Consider the following 13,997-nt stretch of genomic DNA (forward strand, 5'->3'; position numbering starts at 1 on the left):
GCTGGTTTGTCTTCATTAAATTTTAAACATAAAGCAATATTTGTGCACTGGCCTTTGAGGCAATCTCTGGTTTTAATGTAAATTAATGAGTTCCAGAGAGATAATAATCATTGCAAGGCTTTTGTGGGAGTTGCTTGGATCGCTTTTGTTGTTTCTTCCCCCCCGCACACGAGCATCTGCATATCACGAGTCAGTGTACACAGAAAGCCCTGCTAGCCCGTTCTAGTGGTTATCACCACCAGTCTGTAAAGCCGTAAAAAACAATCGTAAAAGATAACCACTGAGTAACCACAGGGTGTAGCACTCTCATTGATTCACTGACTGTGAAATAGTAATTTCAAAATATTTCATGAACAGGCCTGACTATTTACTTTCATTTTTATTCTGCTGGGGTTTTGATTAATCACTTCAAACCCATGAAAACACAAGGTCACAGCTCTCCCTTTTTTAAAATGTGGCTTACATTTGTTGCACATTGAATACAACCTTTTTTTAAAGTCATCAGTGGCTCTTACTTTTAACACTTGATTACAAAGGTGCAATATAGTACATTGAATGGATTTAACATCTGTGTTTTTCATGAACACAAAATATCTTCATGTCTTTATCTCTCAATGATTAGCTTTCATTCAAAAGTCCCCCCCTCCTTTTTTTAGGCCTTTCCAATACAGAAATTTCACGACCTTATCAGCTTGTTTAAAGCGATTCTCTTGCTTTAAGCTGCAATATTCATTTGTGACCTCTAGATGGCAGAGTACACCAACATTCCATCACAGCTCTGTTTGTCCTTTCACAAATTTAATCTCCTGACAGGTACATTTGTATAATCAGGTAGAAAAAGAATTACTTAATGCTTGATTTTTTTTTTCTCCTTAATGTCGAATGTGAGCTCACAGTCCAAGTCTGTCGGTTTAGCTGTCTGGAATAGTGAAGTCTGAGTAAACTGGAGAGAGAAAGAGAGAGAGAGACCTTTATAGAAGAAAGTGAGCTATTGTTTATTACCACGACCCACTTATGAGCTCCATTCCTTGGCAGCCAAAGGTTCTCCCCGTGATACGAGTGCACATGTCCTTTGTGTGTGTGCATTTGTGCGTATATGTTAGTGTGTTATACTGTATATTTATATTATAACGATAGAGAATGTTTTTCTTTTTTCAGGTTTTCCTCAGCTGCCCTAAATCCATATGATCATTCTGCATGCATCACAGTCCATCCAGAGTCATTGCAGTCCCATTATTTATTCTGGAACTGCAAAATGCTGCCATGTATCCACTCAGGTAGTATAGTGTTATTATCTCAGTTTAGGTAGTGGGCTTCATTTACCTCCCACCATCATATAAAAGGTGTTACTGTTTGTTATTCAGTGAGCAGTCAAGTGTTTCCTCATTCTGATGCCTGCTCTAGATTCTACATCAAGGGATCCTTTTGCCACCAAGGAGTATGCGTGAGCGTGTGTGTGTGTGTTTGTGTGAATTTGAGGAAGGGGAGAAAGGGGGGTGGGGGGTTGCACCCTGGATGACTGAACAGCTATGAACACGGCAGCCTGAGCCAATCAGCCGGCGAGCACCATGCCTCCTGATTCTTAATTGGCTGGCTTTCCCTGTGAGCGCAGCTGATACACAGAGCCAGCTGGTTTTATCAGAGAATGAGCTGGGGCCACAGTGGGAAAGAGACAGGGAGGAGAGGCAGAGATACAGAGGCAAGATTCAGAGTGTGTAGCAGCCAGTAATTACCTTCCAGCGTCTGAACCAATCAAGAGCCGAAGAGTGATACAGAGAGAGGAAGCCCATTGAGATTCTCAGTCTATTCCCAGGCAAAGAGGTAGGCAGTGTGTTTATTGAATTAGAATCAGAGAGAACGAACAGAACGGTTTTCTCTGGAGTGGCACAGCTCATCCTTTCTCACATTTGCCGAGTTGTGCTGGGTGAAAACAGATGGACAAGATGAACCACAGCTCAGCTGAGGCGGAGGCTGAAACCATAGAACCACTGCGCTACCTCAGGTAAGCACCTGCTTTTTCTGTTGCATGTCTCTCATGGGTTTACTAATCTATTCTATTGCTCTGCTGCTTCTTCTTCTGTGTTTTTCTCTGTTTCATTCTGTTGATTCACACCAATCCACAGGACTGCTTTCAAATCAGCGCAGAGTGCCAGAAAGATAGTGGCAGGGAGAGTAGGTGAGGAAAGACGGAGAAGAACATCCAGGTCTTCTTCTGTAGCACCCAAGAAAAGTCTGCACATGAGGATTATAGTGTTTACTCATCTCACAGTCTGTTTGAATCAGAGCAAGCTTTTAAAAGATAATGAGATGGGACGGGGATAATAAGAGAGATCAATTATTTAAGTTGTACGGCAGGCAAATTCCACTTCAGTACAATACTGATGATGATGATTATACTGACAGTGTTGAAGATTATTATGACATAGCCTGCAGAAATACCTTGATCTGCCCTGAGAAACTGAGTATATTCTTTGCTCTCTTCCACTCCACTGAAGCTTCAAATTGAATTACAAATATTAGCTGTTATTAAATTAGTAGCCCCATGTTTAATTTGGCATTATCAGGCCTCACATGACCAACCAAGCATCTTATGATTCACTATCTTGTGGATCAGATGTGTATAATCATCATGTTTGTTATGCAATCTGAGGTTAGTATGGTGTATCCGTGCCCCTGATTTGGCCTGCTGTTACTTTCAGAGTGACAGGAAGAAAAAGAGGAGTAAATAGGAAAAAAAACCAAACTGCACACTCAAGTAAACAGCCTGGAGTCATCATGATGATCAAACTTGTGACACCAACATACAGACACACATAAAAAAAATGCAGCTCAAGTAAGAACATGGAGATAATACCTCCAGGGCAAAAGCTAAAATAAAACCAGAAAATCAAAGAAAACTGCACAGACAAAAACTAACAAGTAAAAATTACAGTAATATAATTTTATGTGTAAGAAAAGGTTTTTAGCAGTTTTATTTGAGCAGATAGCTAATTTAAGGCAGCTCAGGCTCTGTAAACGAAAGATTTTATTTAGAATTTAACGATGCAGTAAAGCCAGATGACACATACTGTTGTACATTATATATATATGACAAAAACTAACTTTTAATGAGATACAAATTTGGCCTTCACCGTTCACTACAGCAGCATTTCATGCATCTCCCACAGGCTTTAATTTCTTTGCAACATTTGACCAAATGTCTGTTTAATACCACAAGAAACACACACATGTGCTCACACAAACACATACTGTATCAAACCCCCTTTAAAGAAAAGGAAAGGTGTTGAATTTTATAGTATGATGACAAGATATAAGTGTGGATGTCTGATTGATTCCTGTCCTTCCTGTTTTTGTCTCTGGTTGATCTATTGAAATTGGATGTGCTGTCACCCAGCAGGAAACAGCACTATTGCTTTTCTTCCCTCAATGCACTTCAAATAGCATGATGCGCTTAACATAGCCATGACAGATGGCTTATTCCTTTTGGGTTGATCATTTATGAACATAAATCACTTTGGGAGCCCCTGATTGATTTTACAGTATGGGTATACATACGGTACCTTAAAGACATCTGCATACGGTATACATCTCTGGTGTGACTCACGTATCTACAGTAACACTCACAGTCCACCATGGTGATTTAACTGCTTTAAACTCCCGACACCCATCTATTTCTCTGTCTCCATGTTATTGTCATGTCAATCAGTGCATGTACCTCTATATTAAATCTATTTTAAGAGCTTGTTTTTTTTCTACTCTTCTCGATAACATATGTAATTATGCTCTTTGCACTGCCTGCATTTACATTCTTCTCCATGTGTGTCGACATCTGAGCAGCCGAGGCTGGCAGATTAACTATCACCCAAGAGGCTTTGCCCCAGTCCTCAGACTCTCAGATCTCCGCAGCTTGATTGGGGCAGGCTGGCAGTCAATTAAGACAGTCAATTAAAGCCCCTATATACTACTGCAGTGGTAATTGATTATACAGCTGCTATGATCATCAGGGTGTGTGTATGTGCATGTGTATGTACATGCAGACATGTAAACATACTATATGTATAGCCGTCATGCTATTTTTGAATTTATTCACTTTTTAAATATTCAGCTCATTAGCCTGTGGTTCATAATTCATTTCAAAATGTTGTTGCTGATTTTTATTCACAGTTAATGCCAATCAAGTTTATAGCTGAAAAACACCTGTTATAGCAACCTGTTAGCAACAGCTCAGTGAGGATTCTGTGAACTAAGAAAAATTAGATGGAGATAATTACTGTTTGGGACTGTAAGCTCACATGTATCTGCAGGAGATGATATTAGCCCTGTGATAAAGCTGTTCAATGATCTGATATAATTATATAGAAATTGTAAGTAATGTATTTGCCAGAGGCAAGCAGAAACCTATTAAGTTAATGCATGGTATTCTCAATACGTGGCAGTCCTGCTGTTTTAGTTTGATAATGGTTGTGACTGCAGAAAGATGAAAATCAATTCCAGGGATGACTCATCTATTATGTTGCTTTCTGGCTAGAGTTACAGATCAATCAGATGCCGCACACACAGACATGCTCCCATAATGCAATATATAGTTATCACTAATATAAAAATAATAACTAAATTCACATGAGGAATAAATTTAATTAAAAATGAATTTGGCATATGCTTTGACAGCACTGAGAGCACAAAGCAGAAGACGTTCATTTTAGGTGCAAGTGTTGCTCAGGAACATCAGTCTGGGTGATGCCTGAGGATGTAGATAACCTATAAATGTTGGCAGTGGTTCGGAGCTGGTGATGACTTGGACTTGGATCTGGCATAGTCCCTGGTTTCCTGCATATGGCTGCTGAATGTTCAGATGAGTTAAAAGTGGAGGAAAATGTTTGGGCTCATGTGTTTGAATTATTTGAGCAGATTGTGTTATTCTGCCTCTATTCCTAAAAGGTTGTTGCTTCTTCTTCTTTGTCTACGTACATCTCACCAGTTGTTCTCTTGTATCTGTTCTTTATTGTCAAATAATGTCCAATCTCCAAGCAACAGGAGAGAAGAAACTGTACTCTGTGGCACTTCTTTCAGGAATGAATAGTGTAACATCTACTGGTATAATTATTTTAATCAAAGCGTTTAAACTCCATGGCGCTCTGGTAACTGTAATTAGACACTTTTTCCTTCTGCATCTTTCTTTCTGATGTTGGCTGCTTCTCCCCCTCTCTCCGATGTGACAGTGATGAATGTTCTGGCTCTTTGGCCCACTTCTTCACTTTTCCCCAGCACACCTGAGCCCTGGGGGCCAGTCGCACAAAGAAATGTTCGACTGGTCTGAGATATTTTCATGAAAGCAGCCTCTGTCTGCCTCCTGTCTGTCCTTCTGTTTGCTGGTCTGCTTACCTGTCTGTCAGCACTGCTGCCAGTGAGTCAAACTGTCTGACTTTACCTGCTTTGCCTTTACATTTCTTCTTCCATGGAAACGATGCTTATAGGGCTTATTGTTATTCCTTTGGCTTGCCTTCCTCCTTTCAGCTCCCCGCCACTAATTCCCACGTTGGCAGCTCCATTTGCCTGTATGACAGCTTAGGCATTTATTTATAGGCCAAGTGTAATGACTGGGGCAGAGAGGTGGAGATGCAGAGGAGGAGAATGAAGGGGAGAGATGATTTGCTACCAGGCAGTGTTTGGCCATAATTTCCCTCCTCCATTAAAGTCAGATTAGCTGTGAGAGTTCTCCATTCACCATGTTTGAAAGAGGAGTATCTGGGGGGGATGGGGTCGAGGGGGAGGCGAAGCAGGATGAGGAAGTGGTTTCAAGTGAATTATAGGATCTACAGAAAGTAAGCTGTTTCTGATAGTTTAATGTGTAGTGTTGTATAGCCGTAAAGTGTGAGATAACAGAATTAAAGAAGTAACCAGAAAGCTCTAAGTGTGTTTTGCACACAATGATTCAGTTACTCTGAGTACTCAGGTTGAGGTAAGAGTTAGATTATGGCGTTTTTATAATTGATTTTTGGTTTTGTCTCTTAACTTCCGGTTTCTATTGCTGGCCATAGTATATACAAGTAAAAAGTCTTGGTCCTGATCGGTTCACACAGCCTACTTTACATTTCTCAAAGTGTGAAACACATGTCCACATATTTGAGGAGGTTATACAGTCTGACACGATCACATCCCAAACAGATATCAGATTAAAAAGACTATCTTCAACTAGGTTCGGCGGGGTTACTTTTTGTTGCTGTAGCTGTTTCTATAGCGAAAAGAGCTCTATGATCTTCTAATGTATCAATAAAATGATGCAGATGATTTAGTTATTACCATTAGTCACATCAATGCTAACTTGCTAATTATCAGCAAGTATAATGTTTGACACGTTCACCATCTTATGCCATCTTTGGTGTGCTAGCATGGTAACATTTGCTATTTAGCACTAAATACAAGTTTTGCAGGTATTTGGCGACTAAATTAAAAGTAAAGAGATCAGCAAAGTTATTACAATTTATCCTGAGGAGGACTGCATATCTGAATTTCATGGCACTCCATCCAGTGACATTTCACTAAGAAACAAAAATGTCAATGTGCTAGAGGCACTGGAGGAAAAGTCTGAAGATCACCAAAGCCAGTAGGATATATCTACTGGGGACCATGGAAAATTTCAGAATTTCATGGCTACCCATTCAATAGTTGTTGAGGTATTTTTCTCGACCAAAATGGTGGAACGACCAACTGACATTGCCATCCCTGGAGCAATGCCACTAGTGTTGCTAAAATAGTTGTTTTCGCAGAGGAGGGGACGAATGGAAGAATGTGCAGCAACCTGCAAGCAAACGGAAAACAAGAATATGAAAGGAAATGCAGGGACTTGTTTTTACATATTATTGATGAATTCACACAACACACCACTTGTCTGATGTATAGCTGTGAGCTTTGTTTCACCTGAGCTCTTGTTTTCCTTTTCCTGGCCACCCCCAAAGCAGAAAGCCTCTGCTGATTCAGGTTTAAATGAGTCTCCAAGGCAGCAGCCTTTGTTAATGAAGAACACAAGAGAGCCATTTGAGAGAAAGCTGAGCCAAGACAGGGTCTTCCTCATTATGTCCTCATTGTGAGGCATTTAAGGGATTTCAGTGGGTTTCAGGGGGAAAAAAAAAAATCCCAGTCTCGCTTTGGTTTAGCACAAGGTGGTTTGCAGATTGAAATGACAGACTAAATTCAGATTGCTTATGTTTACTCAAGGTTTTTGCCTGACATGCTGTGTACAAGAAGCTGTCCTTCAAACAGCAGCAAATAGTGTGTGTTTGTGAGTGTGAGTGCATGTACATACATAAGTGAGAGTAAGAGAGAGACCACCTACTGTTCTTAACAGAGGCAATTGCAATTTTGCGCTTCAAATTGGCAAGATGTAATACGGACGTAGTATGTCAATTATTTAAGTGCTTTAATGTCACCTGTACGCAACCTTCACACTGTCAAGATGTTGTGTGTGTGCTTGCCTGTGTGTGTCATTGTAATGGGGAATGAACATACAGGGGCCAAGCTGTGCAAGCTGTACTCTAATCACTTTCTTACCTCCTTCACAGCTCTAATAAGTGTGAGCTTTACTTTAGCCCATAATGATGACAGAACTAAAGAGATTGTGTGTGTCTGTGTGTGTGTGTGTGTGTGTGTGTGTTTGAGAGAGAGAGAAAGAGAGAGAGTAAGAGCAGGCCCTGAAGAAAATTTAGGCAGATTTTAATGGTTAGTTTCTCTTTCTCTCTCTCTCTCTCTGTCTCTCTCTCTCTCTCTGTCTCTCTCTCTCTCTCTCTCTCTCTCTCTTTCTCTCTTTCCTTCTCTTTTGTGTACAAGAGGCAGCTCAGTACATCTTGTCCTTGTAAAATTGACCCTCAATAAATTCATCTTCATGTTCTTTCTCCTACTGTTGATGCCTCTCTACTATCCTCTTCTCTCACCTCTGAAACACTGGACTATGGACTATCAGGCCACTACTCCTATTTTAAGCACGCAAGCACACAAAAATGGAGGTGGTTACAGTGGAGGGACGCTCTGTGGTATTCACAATCCTTTGAGGTAACTGACAGAAACAGAGCATATATATTTACACTGTTCTTCATTTACTATCGCACAATTATTTGAGCGAGACTGAAAGGATTGCAACAGAAAACCAGAGTATTTCATGTTAAAGAAAAAGTGGGATGAATGTGTATGTAAAGGATGCGTGTGAGAGTTTGCATGTGTGTGTTTGTCTAAGTGTTAATGTGTGTAAAATTGATTTGACAGGACCGGTGGTGGACAGCAGCCGTGTCTTTCTGGTGGCAGCTGAATATGCTCAAGCGTAGCATCTGTTGAGAACCTTTCATTTAAATGCCTCCAGGCCTCTCACTGCTAAATTCTCATGAAACACGCACACCCTCATACAGGAAGGAAAACCAATGGCTGCCTCTGAAGCAGAAAAAAACATATTTGTCAATGTAAAAATCCATAATATGGTTTGGGGCTAAGATGTGAACAAATGCTGTTACAGAATTTTTAATGATGTTTTGTGTGTTTCAGCCTGAGCTCGTTTAATCAAAATGTGCTCTCTGTTTGGTGAATTAAGCAAATGATGTTATTGTACAAAATTCAGTTATGTTGACAGTCAACACAAAAAAAAAACATAATCAAAATGGAAGTATTGGGCTGCCACAAGCAGAGCTTTGTTTTTGAGATTAAATCTCCTTTCTGTGCAGTGCAGGCATTTCATTGTGGAAGTGTGACTACAATACTTTCACCAGCGTGCGTGACTGACTCATTGTACTCCATGTGACAGGTGATTTAATTTGTACTTTCACATCACTTTGCATTTTCTAAAATATAAAACTTCCAGTAACGACAGGGGGTTTCATTTGACTAGATGAAACTGAGCGCCAGGCTATTATTAGACATTAGGCCATTATTTCACTTGGCACGTTCACAGTGTGCCTCAATTAACTACTGTTAATTAAACTGCTGTGCTGCTTAAAAGTGATCATTTTTATATATTTTAGTAATTTTCATGACACACATTATCTCGATTTTGAGGCCTCACCTCAATTATTTATTTATAAATGTGCGATCATTTTACAAAAAATGCCACATTTTCATAGCTTTGTCTGTAATTTTGATGACATTTTACTTACCAGCTTAATTACTGTGATCTGGGGACACAGCTTAATAAGATCAGGTCAAGCAGGATGACGGGCAAGCTGATCAGACTGATAAAAAAAATAAATAAAAGAAGTCCATTTTAAACCACTTAACTGGACCTGAAAAGAAAGAGATTTTAAAGGTAACATCAAAAGTGTTAGTTATAACCTTCCATTTCATTTTTCAGAGCTAGTTTCAGGTTAAATTTTGACCTGTTGTATTTACACACAGTTTTGCATTGAAATGGATGATTGTGATGGACATTTCGGGAACGTTCTGCTCATTAAATGTTGATTATTTGATTATATGACTGAAATGCTGTCAATGTGCTCTCTTACCATTTAACTGCTTGTGTTTCCTGAGCATGATGTTGCTTGTTCCTAAGATCTCAGTAATGAAATTAATGATGGAAATGTTATGACATGTAATGACAGATAAATCTTATGGTCACAATTATGAATATAAGAAGATAGTTAGTTTTCCTTTATGTTTATCAGCCTTTTGAGCATCTGACTTTGATTTGGAAAAATAAATACAATACATATACATTTAATTCTGCACTAGTATCAATAATCCTGAATACTTCTGTCATGACAGCTTCAGATAGACTGCCCAGAGAGGTATTTGAGCCAACATGAGTGCATGTGCCAGCCTTTGTGTGGGATGAACGGGTTTGTTAAGTATTCATACAGTGTTTAATGTCTGAAGGCAGGATGCATTGTCATCGTTTGTGAGTATTTGTTGAGTATTTTGTTAACTGAGCTATATCCAGAAAGCTGACAGGCATGAGCGAGCAACAAACGAAAAGAGAGAGAAGAAAAGAGAAAGGGATTATGGGAGTGGGTATCCATGTGTGTGTGTGTGTGTGTGGATGATGGTGGTGTAGGTAGTTGGGATTTTTTTAGAAATAGGTATTATGATTGCTGCCCCCGTCATCCTCTTTCTTCTGTTCTCTTTATAACAACGAATGTCCGACTTCAACAAGAACACTGAGCTGGCTCCACAGTTATTTCTCTAAACTCTTCAAACATTCAGACCTTGTTAAAAGGGTTAATACGAGCTCACCTCCAAGCTAAACAACAAGATTAGGAGAGGTGTGTTGCAAATAACACAAATGATGAAAAAGCCATCAGTTCCCTATATCCAGCATAAGCTCCAGTCGTGTTTTGCATTATTGATTTCAAGTGTGGGATGATGTGAGGAATTGATTATTTTAATTGCCCTCTGGCTTTGTTCTGGCTGACTTGTGTACACACGAGCATTTATTTTTTAGTGGCTTGTTTAGCACCATCAAATCTTGTCTAGAGTGTACAGACAGAACAGTCAATCAACAAGACTTGTGTGGCTTCAAGATTCATTAATTCTGAGATTCCCACAGCGGTGTCCATCAGTGAGAAGTGACAGAAAGAGGCATCTTAAATCATCTGACATATCCTGAGTGACGATTTCTCTCCTTGTGTCCTTGAAATAGATCATGAGTAGACTTTAAACTAAGAGTCATAGAGAATATTAATCTCAATCTATCTTGAGCTTGACATAATTCATCACCAAACAGAGAATCTGACTTTCCAGCTATGTCTCCTAGAAATTATGTTTATATCTCCTTCTGCTTAAGAATTGTAGTGTGACCTCGAAGCCCATGCTTGACCTAGTGTAACCCCTAAAGTTAGGATTTTTCCATATTATATACTAGTAAACTGCAACAGCAAATACATTTATTAAGAAATGTAATGCTGCCTGGATTTTGTTTTTTATGGACATAATGAGGAAAATACAACAATATCCCATGCAAGACAATATCTCCAGGCAAGACAGGACTTTGAACGTCCATGATCCACCTCCATACGACTTGGGTGTGGTACAGAAATGTAGCACTTGTTGCCAGGGACTATTATCCCTGCAGCAATATGTTTCCATGTAAAACAAATCAGTGGTAGCCTATATAGATGTAATTTCTTGGACACAAGGTTACATCCTGGATTTAGTACATCTCTGTCTTAGCCAGGTATTTGTTCATAACCTGAAGTATTGGACAAAATGAAAAAATGAAATCAAAATGAAATTTTGATGAGATTATGGCAGTAGATGAAAAGCCAGGAGATTAAAGTTATTTCAAGTCATCCTCTGGGAACCATGAATGTGTATACCAAATAGTTACCAAGACATTTCAACAAAGAACCAAAAAGTAAACCTCATGGTGGCGCTAGAGGAAAGGTAAGAGGATCACTAAAGTCATTGGATTCATGTACATCTGTTCCAAATTTTGTGCTAATCGATGAAGTAGATGTTGAGATATACTGTATATTACAACATAAGTGAAAACTTTGACCAGTTGGTGGCTGTAGAGAAAAAGACATGTATCCTCCAGAGACCTTAAATATCTGTTGTAAATTTCATTGCAATATTTTAACTCTGAACCTCAAATGTCAACATTATGATGGTGCTAGAGGAAAAGTCAGAAGATCACCAAAATCAGTAGGATTCATCCGCTGGGAACCATGAATGTCTGTACAAAATATCACAACAATCAATCCAACAGTTGTCTGGATATTTCCACCAAAGCAGTGGATTGACCAACCATTAGACAGACTGACATTACCATCCCTGGCATGGCTAAAAATGTTACCTCTCAGTATCTCCAGTGGAGTCTGATTAGCATTTCTTCAACAATGTAGCAAGTAACAAGCAGTGTAATCTACTTTTTAACAACAGACATAACTTTACTTAAATTCTCCTTTAACAGCAAAAACTCTTCACTTTTAATATCAACCCCATTTAGCATTTTTTCCTCTGAACTTTGCGGACAACTTGCTGACAGGGGTCAAAGCTGTTATGAGGAATGTGACAAGAAGTGTTCTCATGGCGACAGAATTGGAGCAATGCCCACAAGCTACTCGCCTTATGTCCTCTCCCCTGGAAAATTGATGTGGTGAGACAGAGAAAGATGCGGATAGATAAAAATGGAGAGAGGAGAGGAGAAAAAAAAGAGTGGATGAGGACCTGAAAACACTCACTTTTCTGTCAGCTGTTACCACTTGTCACTCACATCAGTTTTGTGCTTGTTGCCATAGAAACCAACTGCAGCTACATCCCGGCGAGAGATGTGTGGCTGACTGTGTTGCCCACAGGTGATTTTCGCAGGGATGTAACACTCACACTAAATCTGTAGATTTACGGGACAGATTTTCAACACAATATGCTACATTTTTGTGTGTGACACAGTGATAAGATTGTACTTTTTGAAAACAACATTAGCAATATTCTTTCTGTGTAGCACTCCCAGTGGTGCATAATTAAAAATGAAATTGGACTGGCAAAAAGAGAGGGGGAGACAGAAGAAACATGAGGATGATGTGTCTATAAATTCTCAATTGTTGATGTATTTTTCTGTCTGTAAATGCATTTGTGTCCTCGTGGAGAGAAGAGTGACACATTATGTGTTTGTAATTGTCCTCAGGTACTGTGTTGTCTTCCTGCAGTATGTGTGTTTGTGAGCATTTGAGAGACTGAGTATGTGCTACTGCTTTGCAGCTAGGAAGGCCTTCCCAATTTCAGTAATTGGGTTCAGTGTCTCGCTCTGCTGAGTCCTGATTGTGGTTCTGTTTTGCTTCCAATCGGAGGAACACTGTCGCTGGATTCTGATTATGTAAATGTCTTGTTTTTTTATGTAGCTCTTTGTTGCTGTTTTTCACTTCCACTCTGTTCATCAATGGATTATATAAATAGAAATTAAAGTTGTTTTTTGAAAGTGAAGATAACACTCCAACGAGAACAATAACGTCATAAAACAGAAACTTATAACAAATTATCATTCAAAGTTCCAAAAAAACCCACATATTCACACAGGAAATGCAAACACTAGTTATTTTGTTTGTCAGATGAATGAATAGCATTTAATTATTCTTTTTTTGTTAGTATTCAGTCCTGATCACCGTCACATTCACTGAGCATTTGTGTTCTTCAGGCCAGCAGCCTAAGATCTATTTTTCAGTCTTTTTCCGGCACCTGTAATGAGACGATCAGTAGACATGCAGAGGAATTCTTGCCTCCTGGATGCCTTGATGGGTAGTTGCTAAGGCCAGACTCCCCAGTGGCCTGCAAGCCGGTGGGTTAATGGTGATGCTGAGAGAAGCACAAACAGAGAAAAACAGCAACCTGGAGAGCCAGACAGAGGAATCAACAGACATTTAACTGAATGTTTCAAGTCCTCCAAATTAAACAACGAACTAGGTTGTTTGACCATGCACTCCAGAATGACCCATAGTTTTCCAATATGCCACCTCTATCAGCAGTAATCAGCAGGTCAATATAATTTGTATGTGCTTTCAAAAATCATTACAAATTACTGATAAAAAATAATGATATTTTATGGTGTGACAATGCCATGGTTAAGGTCTGGTTAGGTTTAGGCACAAAAAACACTTTGTTAGGGTTAGGGAAAGATCATTGTTTATGTTAAAATGATCTCTTGAAACGTGTTGTGGGTTAAAGTTACAACTTCCTTAAAGTTAGGCAACCTTCATTGTCATGGCAACAGTAAACACCACAACAGTCGTAGTTATGGTAGTTGAAAAACTTGACTCGGGGTTGGAAACAGGAAGTGATCTGGATCTAACCAACCAACTAATCTGCCGCCTCTGAATATGGAAAGTTTTCACCTCATACAGGTATCATCTGAACTGCGTCACTTCTCCAGGTCATAATTACTACAGCCACTAGATGGCGTCTATCACTCAAACGTAACTATAGGTCGTTTTTGGTGACTGATGTTATGACCTATAGTGTTGTTTTTGGTTGGAGCGCAACAGTAAGGCCAGCCCTATCACAGTCTTGCTTGTGAGTCACATTCATCATCA

The 13,997-nt window shown here is 39.4% G+C and overlaps 1 protein-coding gene across 2 annotated transcripts in view; it reads left to right on the top strand.

Annotated features, from left to right (window-relative positions):
- The first annotated feature begins 1,649 nt into the window (after positions 1-1,649).
- The window catches only part of yjefn3 (YjeF N-terminal domain containing 3), a 43,776-nt gene continuing 31,428 nt past the window's right edge, over positions 1,650-13,997 (top strand). The window contains exons 1-2 of one of the 2 annotated variants that reach the window (XM_042417034.1): positions 1,650-1,821; positions 1,935-2,002. In XM_042417034.1, coding sequence (XP_042272968.1) covers positions 1,935-2,002 — 68 coding nt within the window. In that variant the 5' untranslated portion in view covers positions 1,650-1,821. Of the gene's footprint in view, positions 2,003-13,997 lie in introns of both variants that reach the window. The other variant, XM_042417035.1, reaches the window with a different exon arrangement.

Source organism: Thunnus maccoyii, chromosome 7 (genome assembly GCF_910596095.1).
Source record: "Thunnus maccoyii chromosome 7, fThuMac1.1, whole genome shotgun sequence".
Taxonomy (NCBI): Eukaryota; Metazoa; Chordata; class Actinopteri; order Scombriformes; family Scombridae; genus Thunnus; species Thunnus maccoyii.